Consider the following 12,384-nt stretch of genomic DNA (forward strand, 5'->3'; position numbering starts at 1 on the left):
CGGAAGTATACCGAAACGGTAGTAAATTAACGGCAGATCTGAAATCGCGGCATTGGCTGACACGGTCGGATTACACGGCAAACGTGAGCGCACTGTTAATGGATCCGTCTGCCGAAACTTTGTTGGCGTCCGCCATGGTGAATTTACGATTAGTCCACAGAGCTGATTCGTTGGAGTGTTCGCGTGGTTGAAATCGTGCGAGGCTTCGCGATAACAGATGCATCGTCGACGTATCCGTCGTTACCTCGTTCGAAATCTACAAATTTGCCCCCAGTTTGTCGGCAATGGTAACCTCGCGGTACGAGGTACGATCCTACCGGTAAGGTGCATCGTTTCCTAGATATTCGACTTTCGAGACACCGTTTTCTTTCAATTAACCACCACTCGAACTCCAAACAATCGTCTACTCGTTCTTCGAACTCCAATCAGCCTGTCAGTCACTCCACTTGTCGTGTATAAACCCTCTAATATACCCTTCCCGTACGGTCGATATCGCGCGACCGCTCTTCGGTTCGTTCTAATTTTAAGTGCTTCCTCGAACATCCGGTAATATGCCCGACATTGTTGAAGGCGCAACACGCGCACGGAGAATCGTAGGAAATTCGGGTATTCGATCTCACGAAACGCCGATTCCGCCCAATTCTTGATACATCTCGCGCTTCCATTGCTCCTTGCTTCCTTTCTACATCGATCATTTCGGGAACTTCCTTTTACGATGATTACACCGAATCGCCGGCATCCTATCCAACATCGACATTCAGGATTCCCTCGACGTACTTGATTAAATTATTTAAAAAATCTCAAAATACAACCTAAGTGAATTACTTCTAGCTCTATTTAATTTCATGGATTTCCATTAGGTGGAAGCCAAAGACCATTCCTGTTCGTTAAACGAAACGGTAATTCGAAGCGATTGGAAAGTAACTTTTCGAAATTAAGATACACGAATTATTCGGTTCGACGTTCGTTGTAAATATTGTACGACGAACCTAGATAAATTCTTAATCTATCGGACGTTCATTGTTAAACGTATGCTCGTGAATTCGAATCAATTCCAACACCCAATTTCGTTTCGCCGAGAGTTGGAAAGGCACCGCGATTTCTCTGAAATCCTACAATGGAAACAAAAAACCTCGGTAAATGTAAAGTACGTTTACACGGCTTCCAACTTCGACTTAACAACACCGATGTTGCAACTCCTCCTTAAACGAATACGCGTTTACACGTTCGGGCTTATCTTAAGCCCGTTGAACTGAAATAGCTTAGTAACTTTCCAACAAAAGAATGATTTTGACAAGAAATGACAAGAAATTAGACGCTTGCTCGCGACGTGAAAGAATTCGAGCCTTCTTGCGCGGCGTACTTCGTCTCGTTCCTATTTCGCACCCTTTGGCATTTCATTCTCGTTTTATCGGTTGGACTCGTCACCGAGGTTTCGCCTACATTGTTCAGATCGAGCCTATCGAAGACGGTCATCTTCCCTGTCTAGACTAGAGATTGACTTTACGGTCGAAAAACGAGAGGACGATGGAAGGAGGCGGTAGTAGGTATTAAAAATTGCGGAGAAAACGCAGACGGAACGAACGTGCCCTCCCGTTTGCATGGCACTCAGACTTCCACGGAGTTCATTTCTCAGCGGAGAAGAGACGGGACGTGGAAGTCAGAAGATTCACCAGAGCGCTGGAGACAGGGTTACTCCGAAGCAGGCCTGTCCAGCGCAAATGGTTTTGCGTGCCACTTTCCGTAACCAAAAACTTTTAAAGGTGTCGCGTAAACCGAGAGAGAAAACATTTCCGAGGTTCGGGCGTGCACCGAACGGAGCAATTTAAAAAACAATCTTTACGAGCTATCGTATGGGTCACCGCGGAGCAGAAAACCATGACGATAAAAAAATTGTTCGTACGCGCAGAGACTTACCAGTCGTTGCGAGTTGCCCGAATGGTTTGGTCGTCGACTATCTTTCTCGCGAATTTTTTTCTTCTTTTTTTTTCATAAGTAGCCTCCTTCTTGTAAACCTCGACTGTGTATGGACCGCTGAAAGCACAAACAACGGAAAACAGTGTGACGGTGCCGCGGTGCTGATTCCACGGTTGAATATTTCTCCCGTCGGTATTCTGCTCGGTAAAAGTAAAAAGGGTCAATCGAGCGTTCGAATCGATTGACATTTCCGCACGATGCGGGAAAGGAGGTTGCTAATGGTGTGCCACGGCTCGAAGATCCTCGAACGCGAACTTGAGCCATGGTGCTCGAGCGTGACTTCGTCTCAATAATGGTATCGTTCGCTCCTCCAGCGTTGGTTCGGGAAGCAAACGGTTTTGAATAAACCGGGCTCGTTGAATTCGAAAGTCATGTACGTTCTGTCCGTGACGGGGACGCTTTCTCGGGTCGTTGATTCCGGAAAACAGAAAGCGTGTTTCCGTTTTATCCGGTTTATTTCTACCCGCTCGGATTGCGCCACGGATTCCCACGGCTTTCGGTATCGAGGGGAAACGAATTTCTTCCCTCTTAGCAAGTTCCAGCTTCCGTATGGTCGATGCTCGTCCCGACCGGAGTCGATTGCTTATCCTCGAGCATCGTGTCTCCATCGACGCTGCAACAACATCGACGTCGCAATTACCATGTTACTTGCATTTTTCCCGGCCATGGAAGAGGACGTACCAGACACTTTCCAAATCGTGAAAGAAAACGCAACGAGAGAGAATAAGGAACTGCGGGAGATTGGCGAAGATAACGTTCTTCCGCGACCCGACTCGACGGGATATACTGTATTACGATATTCATTTATCGCGTCAGTAGCGGTATATCGAAGTACAGAATCGAGCGGTGTCCATTCCATCCCGACACCGTGTCGCAGAATATTCGTTCGACGCTCGTGTGTTCGCGAGTGAATTTTTCGAACGGCCGAGAACGCGATCGGGCACGGATCGCGTATTTCATTTTCGCGCTCGCACGAATCTACCGAATATTGGCACGAAACGTGTAACGAACGACAGATGGCATTCACCCGAGCCGTATAAATACCGGTGAAAATTCTAGCTATCCGAATAAAAGTTGATGAGCGCGCGTAAACGTGCGCGCTTCGGTTACCAGGTTGCGTATTTTTATTCATTACTCCCGACCGTCGTGGGGCTGCGTTCGATCGGCGAACAAGACGAGCGCGAAACGAATCCGCAACATTCTCGGTCGCGTTAGAGTATCGATAAAAATCGTAACATTTTTTAACGCATCGGATCGTACGAAACAAATCGTTAAAACATCGACTGTCCCGATGATGTTAAAATTAAATTTGTTCCTGGTAGAAACGGTACTCGTTGCATAGTTTTTCAATGTTTTTCCGTCGTTCGATTTGATCTTTTCCCCCAAAAATCGAGGTCAACGATTTTTTTCAACGACAATGCAAAACACACGAGTGTATGCACACACATGTGTATCTATCGCGAAACGAACAGACGAAGGGGGTTGTATTTCACTGTTGCCCCGAGCGTCAAAATACCTAGGCATCGCCCTGTGTCAACCACTCAATTTTATTATGCAGGCTACAAACTCTCGGAATCACTGGAAGTTTACTCTCCTGTTTCTCTAGTTTTATTACCCTCGGAGTACAGGTAGTAAAGTCTAATAATACGTACTCCGGAAATATTAAAACACGTTCTAGGGTCCCACAAGGATCTCACTTCGGACCGCTAGTTTTCAATCTATTTATTTACAAATGTCCCCGGACATCGGTCGACAGTATTCGTGACTAGGGTATCCAATTTTTAGCTAAGCCATCCTTTGCTGAACATTATCGCAATATTGCATACCAATGTTTTCAAAGCCCTCGACCTTATTAATAGAGTAACGCAATGTTTTAATGACGCAAACACGTTAAGGATGCCCTTTGTTGCGTCCTCGTTTCGAGTATTCTTTGTTATTCCGTTCTCCCTATTTTAACAATCATTGCTCTCTCACCGTCAAAGTGCAACGCAAATCCCTTCGTCTTATATTCCGTTACGTATAGGTTGTTCTTTGTTCGTTTCAACAACATCGCGAGGGTAGACGGTTCTGCTACAAAATAAATACGGTACGAGTCGATTCGAAGGAGATCGAGGGAGAGAAATATTAGGGTCGAGAAATTCATATTTTTGTTGCTTCTAAGGTAGGATAAGGGTAGGGCGGAACATGGAATGCTCGTACACTTTATCCAGAAATTTCTATCGTCCTGCGACGTTGATTTAAATTTCTAATGACCCGTGGTCGAATATCGCGCGCAACTAGATTGCATAACTAAGTCGAAGGGGCGTATACGTTGGGAGAAATAGTTCGGTATATTGTACCCGCGTCGAATGGCTCGGAATTTCCGTGCTATAAACAGAAAGCGAGTGACTCGATAAGGCGTTTGCGAATTTCGCGGTAACCGTGTTGTAACGTTGGCCGTTGTACGTTTAACTCCACGAACCGCAAGTAATAGTCGCGCGTTAAAACAGCCCGACGAACGTTTAATCCTCCTCGAACAGCGTTCCCGCGTTTTCGAATCTTCCTCTTTTTTAAATCCGATTATTCCCGGTGTGCGTAGGTACGCACCGCTGAACGATCCCGAACCCTCGCGGAGAGTAGCTCTATATCGAATCTTTATTGTTATTTTTGCACGCGCCTTACTTCGCGGTCCAGCTGTTTGGTTTCCAAGTTAATTAAGCTATTTCCATGCCACGGATTATTCTTTCCCTCGACAAACGTCTTCGGGTGGCGTCGTATTTAAGGAAGTTAAATTAGAATGTTTCTCGACCGTTAAATCTCGTTACTCGTCGAGAAGGTTAAGGAACGTTGCTCGGTGCGCGAGTACACGGCACGGATTTGGTCACGGTAGAACGATTTTCGAGCGAGTCTCCTAGTAAAACGACGCGCTAAATGTTACGCGTGACGCAAAGCGAAAACATAAATCCCACGGGTCAGAGGTTTACGCAAGCTATCGGCGAAATCCTGATGTCACCGATCAAGGATTATCTTGCACCGGATCGCTTTGATCTACCGCGTGTAAAATCCTGCACCGGCCGCGGGCAAAAGACCAAGTGGATGCGGATGAGAGACTTCATGAAAGCAAAATATGCTGCTGGGATTTACGTGGCACTTAAACCCGGGGCAGCTCTCTTCTATTATCTCCTACGTGGCTTTTCAAACTGAGCGATTACTTTGAAGCCCGACATTGACTGCGGTGAAAGATAAAGGTCTCTTTAGCGTTAAAGCGAACAATTACGAATATTTTTTTACGATTAGACATCGTTGGAAATTCTTCGATCGCGTTGCGCGTTATTTTATTCTCTGCTCTCTATCGTCTAGCTCCTTCCCCCTAATCTTTGCCCTTCCACGTTCACTGTTTAGTTTTTACTCCCCGGTATCGTCGAGCGACTCTGTAACAGGCCCATTCACACGACTAACAACCAACTAACGAACCAGGCCCGCTCCTCGACCACGTTGCACTCTAAAACCATCGTGCACGCCACGTTCTTTCTTACGCCGAAAACTCCATTTACTTTCCTACAATCTCTCCAGACACACTTCACCTAAAACCGAACCTCGAAACCACTCGACCTCTTCCGCAACGCTTCAAACACTTGTTAATCACACCCGACGCAAGTAAATTTCGTTCGCTTCCAACTCGAGGAGTTCGTTCGTCCCTGGAAATCGTCGCTTTTTTCAATGGGAATCATTTTTATAACGGGTTTCCGAGCAACATCGCGAGTAATTGAACTTTCCTCGCGATATTCGCGGTACGATTCTCGTTCCAAGGAAATACCGAAACTTACTCGTCTCCGTTTAATCGGATCGATTCACGTATCCCGAGACCGTTCGGCGATCGTTAACGAGCGCCTATTGTTCCAGGAATCAGCCTGGACAACATGAACTCTAGCGGGGAGTCAGGCGGCACGATGACCGAAGACTACGAGGTAACAGGCTGCGGTCCGCCGGAGGAGGAAACAGGTTCGAACTTGCCAGTTTGGGAAGCCGCAGCCGCATCTCTGACACTTGGCTTCCTTGTTCTGGCAACGGTATTGGGAAACGCGTTGGTGATCCTCAGCGTGTTCACCTACAGACCGTTGAGAATCGTTCAGAACTTCTTCATCGTCTCTCTCGCGGTGGCGGATCTCGCCGTGGCGATCCTGGTGATGCCTTTCAACGTGGCGTACCTTCTTCTAGGGAAATGGATCTTCGGCATACACCTCTGCAAACTGTGGCTGACCTGCGACGTGTTGTGCTGTACGGCGAGCATTCTGAATCTCTGCGCGATAGCTCTGGACCGTTACTGGGCAATCACAGATCCGATCAACTACGCTCAAAAACGTACACTGAAGAGAGTACTGGCGACGATAGCGGGTGTATGGATACTCTCGGGAGCGATCAGTTCCCCGCCGTTGGCCGGTTGGAACGATTGGCCGGAGGAACTCGAGCCGGGAACGCCCTGCCAGTTGACCAGAAGACAGGGCTACGTGATTTACTCGTCGCTGGGCTCGTTCTTCATACCTCTGCTGTTGATGAGCTTGGTTTACCTCGAGATCTTTCTGGCGACGAGACGGAGACTCCGCGAGAGGGCCAGGCAAAGCAGACTGGGCGCCGTACAGTCCACCAGGCATCGCGAGGCCGACGACGCGGAAGAGTCCGTCAGCTCGGAAACGAATCACAACGAGAGATCGACGCCCCGCGTACACGCGAAACCTTCGTTGATCGACGACGAGCCAACGGAGGTGACGATAGGTGGCAACGCGACCACGTCCTCGAGACGATTGGCAGGCGGGGGTGGCGGCGGTGGTGCCGCCGCCACGACCACCACTGTCTATCAGTTCATCGAGGAGCGACAGAGGATCTCCTTGTCGAAGGAGAGACGAGCCGCGAGAACCCTCGGCGTGATCATGGGCGTATTCGTCGTTTGCTGGCTACCGTTTTTCCTCATGTACGTAATCGTGCCGTTCTGCCCGGCCTGCTGTCCCTCCGATCGAATGGTCTACTTCATCACGTGGCTCGGTTACGTGAACAGCGCCCTGAACCCGCTCATCTACACGATCTTCAACCTCGACTACAGGAGAGCTTTCAGAAGGCTGCTACGTATTCGCTGAAACACGGCCACGGTGGGGCGTTTTGTTTAAAAACTGCGGGAAAACGCCGCTACCCGTTCTCGTTGCTGCTTTCCTCCTACCGAGGAACGCGACCGTGAATTTCACTGGTTTCCGGGAACGAGAACTCGCTCGAACGAAGCCGAGAGAGAGACAATGGTCGGTTAGGTCTTACCCCTTTTCGCGCTAGAACCACCGCCGAGACGATCTTCGATCGGTCAATCGTTCGCCGATAAAACAACGAGGAAACGAAATTACGGGAATTTCGATGAAACGCGTGTGAATTCCTTACCGATGTGTGCTTTCATGGAAATTACGAGGGGATCGAGCCCACGTCCCCAGGACTGGGAACTAAATCGGAGAAATTTTACGAGCGTGCCACGCGTGACGGACATCGGACGAATTTTAATGACGCGTAGTCTCGCGCGAGTTTCTTCGGTACCAAGGATAACGAGTATTACGAATTCGCGTCGCGTGAAAGATCAACCTTTTGCCTTCGACGGACCTCCTACGAAGCTGGATACGAACGGGTATTTCGATGCAAGTCGGCCGAGCGCGTTATTAAATTACCCTTGTACACGTTTGGTTGGATTTCATCAACAAATTGTCCAACCAATTTTACAAAAAATCACCGACCAATCCGAAATGTTAACGATCGCCATCCCTCTCAAATTTGTTCACATTCCCTTCGAACGCTTTTCGAAAGCCCCCGTTTCTTCGCGCTGTTCGTCGAAATCCTCGTCTCTTCCCGAATCTTCGTTTCAGAGAAAATGAAAATCGTCCCTGGTCTCCTCGATCCGTGACTTTCTCATCTTTCCTGAAACGAAGACGCGACTCGAAGAGCGGAGATTGGGCATAGTTGAGGAGTTTCGAAAAGAGACGAGGCATTGTACCGAACCGTGCGGTGAAACAAGCCTTTGGAAAGCGTTCCAACAATGGGAGAATCGTTGGGACCGTTGGGAGCTAGTTTAGAAATTTGCAAACGAGACGGGAACACGGGCTGGAGAAATTTCTTAATTCGAAGTTGAAACTAACGATAAATGATGTTGCAAAATACTTGCCGTGAGAGTAAATCAAATATCGAATGTCTTGCGTCGATACACCTCGAGGGTGAATAGCTGTAGAATTCGGTTTATTTCTACGCTGGAAAATAAACCGAAAAAACGTTGTACACGGGGTAGCGGTCGAATAACGTTTGTATCCAAAGTAATCGTTCGAGTAAAACAGCTTGCACCTAATAAATGTAAGCTGCAGTTGACCGTGGACGCGATACTTTACGTCTGTATTCGATTAAAGCAAGAATGACGCGATCCTGTACGATCGCGGAGACCACCGACTTACGGAGAAGACTTACTCCTTGTGCCCTCGTACGGTGTCGGCCGACCGCAAACGGTTAAGTAGCGAAACAGTGAACGCGCGATATAGTCCAATTTCGCGGTAGCAGTTGCCGCGCGTAGACCGTCGTAACCCGTTTCATTAAAGTTGTTCCATTAATCCTCCGAAGTGACCCGAGGAAACAAGCGCACGGATAGGGGATCTCAAGGAAATTAAGTCACGGGCTGGATCGTTCCACAACCACTTGGTCGTTTCGTTTTCTCGGCTAATCGTGTCTCGGCTAAGGATTCGATCGGTCGACGGTCGTTTCGATCGAACATCGTCGACGAACGAAGGTTCTTGATCCCTGCGCGTTCAATGGACCCGATTGAAACATCGTACGGTATAGAAATTCGAGCATGGTGTATCGAGTCGATCGTTTCGATTTCCAAGGAATCTCGTGAAATGGAAGCCATGGAAAAACGAACGTTCGAATCGTTGCCGGATCGATAGGAACGCGCTATTGAATTTTTCAAACTTCCTTCCACGCTGGTCGTCGGTGTTTCGTTATCTCCGGGAACAGCGAATGTCGCGAATGGGCAGAGTGTATCGTAACACGTGGAACCCATTTCGGCGGTGGATTTCACCTCGATACACCCGGTACATTTGAGAGTTCTTTAGATTCGAATATCGAGGAAGGGTGGAAGATTTCGATTCGAACGTATGTATATCCACGAAATGAAAAAGAAACGGAAGAAGAAACTCGTGTGCTGTGTAAACGGTCGAGCGACGTTTCGCGAAGGAAAAACACGAGACGCTCAAGATTCTTCTCGCCACCAGTCTCGGTATAATCAAGAGAGCAATTCACGTTTACGGATAGGAATTTTCTACGAAATCGACCAAGACTCCAATTAAGACGTTTAGAAGGTAGACTTACGTATCCTAGATATGCGCACGTATTGTATCGTACTTAGCTGAGTTCGTGCCATAGGTGGATACACACGTTCGACATTCTCTCTCGTCTTTTAATGGCAGAAAATGAGCGGGGATTTATTCGCGGAACAATGGGGGATGGTTACCCTCCTCCCGATAGCCGATGATCGTTCTCTCGAGTAGTCCTTGTGAAAGAACCTCGACTACTTGCTTCCTCGACGTTCAACCTTCTCGTTCCTTCAAAGAATCATGTGGTCGGAGTGCCGTTGAAATGCCACGATCTACGGTCACAGACGACCAATCGAAAGTCTTGCTAGGTATCCGAGTCAAGGTTTCTAATTCGATGCGTCAAACGCCGTACGAAATTCCAGATTTCCTTAAAGCCGGTAGAAGAACGTCGATCGAGACGATCACTAGTAAAAAAATAGCAGCGGTGTCAAATTTTTTTGTATAGGTATTGATCGCATCGACCGTGCCCTTTTTTCGAATTTAGCCTCCGTTAGATCACCCAGTAATTCACGTGGCACGAACTGCGTTAGATCGGAATGCTTTTAAATTGTTTTTCGTACGCGAGTAGAAAATGCGTCGCGTAATTATCGAATGTCGTACGATCTTAACTCGGGTTACGAAATTCCGCAGAAAAATCGTGGCTCGTCGGTTCGCACGATCGAGAACTCGCGGCCGCGATGGATTCGTTACGGTGTAACGAGATCAGGGACGTTAATTGTCATCGATTTCCCGTTGAAAAGTAGTCTCGGTTTCAAGGAGCTTGCGGAGAACTTTCTCGAGAGAACGTTGATCCCCACGCCGAGAAGCGTTCAATTTTTCTTAGCAACGATAACGAGCGAAAAATCTCGCGTATCTTAAACCCGCGGTAGACGTACCTACCCATTCATTATCAATCGCAAGTATTATGGTTGTGAATATTAATAACAAAGAAATCCAAAGCGCTGCAAAAAAAAAGCACTGTAAAAAGGAAAAAAAAACGTCGTTTGCCGCTGACGAGGATGTGACGTTTCGACGACGAGTGCACATACAAAACGTACACACAACTACGCGCGCGCGTGCGCGTGCACACACACACACACACACACACACACACGCCATCGAGAAACGAGAACGAAAGGAGAACGATGCGATGGTTTGCATGTGTCTCTGTATAAAATTATATTTAAGTCGCCTCCAGTCTTCTTTCCATTGACGCGAAGCTATACCAACACGTGCACACGAATCGTGCACTGGAGGGATGCATTCCACGCGAGTGGAATACAATGTTCGCCTCTCTGCGCTTCAAGCTGCGTTGATGCATCGATATTAAGAGGAAATTGTGACGTTTTTATTCCCCGATTTAATGAAATTCCCTTTCAATTTGTTACAAGTTCCGATAAAAAGAAAATTCGCGACGAAGCGCTCGATGAGCTTGCCGCGAAATATTTTACGCAGAGTCATTGTTAAGTAAAGTCGGTTCGAATTTCTTGTATAAATTTATTATATAACCGAATACTCGGGGACAATGCATACGTTTAGCGGAACGTGTCGTCGATGCGCTCGTTTATTTCGTTTTGATGCACGATTGAAGCGCACGGAGTCGAATTAAACGAGTCGTTACCGATTAACGAGGGAACAGGTGATACGTTTGCCGTCCCCTCGAGTGCCGTGCTAAATCGAATAAAAGCAAGAGAGAAAGCGCCCAAAAAGAAAGAAAAACGGTGAAAGGAAAACGAGTAGGGCATTAACGGAAAGTATATCGCGCGTTAACGCGTGCAAGGAGATCGTGTTTCGCAAAGCTAATATAAAAGGAAAAAAAAGAAAAAAGAACTCGACCTCGTCACCAGGGCACTCTATAATAAGGTTGTGATAAGGTTGTGAGAACACGTTCGTAGCCGTGCTACGGACAACACAAGATTTTTAATTATTAGGATAGACAAATGAACATCACTTTATTCGTGACACTGTCCAAAACCTCGGCGCGAATTCCTATCCAAGAGGGAATTAAACGCGACGCTTGAATAGTTTCAATTGGACGTTGAAACCGACCTCCAGGGACCCCAGGGTTTTTTTCAATTCCTTGCAAAAAATCTCCCTCACCCCTCCCCCGCTCTACACCTCCCTGGCCTACCCACCCATCCACTCTTCCTCGTTCCCCGATTGTCACATCGACAAGATTTCCGTCGTTCTATTCCGTCGCCGTTCCTGTCTTTAAAAAGGGAAACTTTGTCCGTTCTTTTTACGACGGCAAACTGTGTTAACGCGGTAGTGAATGTTACACCGAGGCTAACTCGAATTGAACCCGGACTTTACGTTCGTCCGAAGTGTTCGTAAAACGGACCGGCATCGCCTTCCTACCGTTAAGCTTACGAACGACGAACCGGGAGAAGCGATTATCACGATTTCGCTTCGGTGCGCGTTTCCACGTTCATTTTCGTAGCTCGAGTTCGCTAATAAGCGAAACGAACCTTAACAATCCGGACGATTAAAACGAAGCGTTCGGTAATCGCTCGATGTTGTTCGCTCGCGCGGTTCACCTTGTTCGGGTTTCAAGAAATTTCTCGTTACGAAGGACTCGCTTCTCCTTCGTTTTCCCACTTGGTTAGAGGTTTAGACATTTCCACGGAATTCGTCTCCGTTACGCGTGTACTTAAAAAGTCCCTCCACAATCGGGTCGCAACACCCGCATCCGGTGGGGGCGCGTGGAAACTTTTTCCAGAGCAACTCGTCCCGTTGCTCGTTTTTCCATCGAGTAATGTGCCAAAAGAAAAAAGAAAAACGGAAAAAAAGCGTTACAGAATTTCTGACAACATTCGTTCCAACGAACCGCAACGTTTCCTGGCGACCGGCCGTCCGGTCGACCGATGTGAATACACTTCGACCCGAAACACGTTTTATTTTCACGGAAGAACGCGTTTCACGGCTGTTTCCGTCCGCGAGCCTCAAACAGATTCGTTCGCGGAAAAGTTTTTTCGCGTGTGCACGAGACCACGGACGAGCGACTCGAGAAATTAGAGTAATTACGTTGCACGGAGCAATTAGGAAGTTTTCAAAAGACGGCTCC

General features: G+C 47.6%; 2 protein-coding genes across 3 annotated transcripts in view; both read left to right on the top strand.

Annotated features, from left to right (window-relative positions):
* The window catches only part of Oct-tyrr (Octopamine-Tyramine receptor), a 47,949-nt gene extending 40,755 nt beyond the window's left edge, over window positions 1-7,194 (top strand). For both annotated transcript variants that reach the window (XM_076321382.1, XM_076321380.1), the window contains one exon: window positions 5,860-7,194. In XM_076321382.1, coding sequence (XP_076177497.1) covers window positions 5,877-7,088 — 1,212 coding nt within the window. In that variant the 5' untranslated portion in view covers window positions 5,860-5,876 and the 3' untranslated portion in view covers window positions 7,089-7,194. The remainder of the gene's footprint in view (window positions 1-5,859) is intronic.
* Ir25a (ionotropic receptor 25a) overlaps window positions 1-12,384 on the top strand; it is a 69,427-nt gene that overhangs the window by 31,225 nt on the left and 25,818 nt on the right. The gene's annotated exons all lie outside the window — the stretch shown is intronic.

The sequence above is a fragment of the Ptiloglossa arizonensis genome, chromosome 10 (assembly GCF_051014685.1).
Source record: "Ptiloglossa arizonensis isolate GNS036 chromosome 10, iyPtiAriz1_principal, whole genome shotgun sequence".
NCBI lineage: Eukaryota > Metazoa > Arthropoda > Insecta > Hymenoptera > Colletidae > Ptiloglossa > Ptiloglossa arizonensis.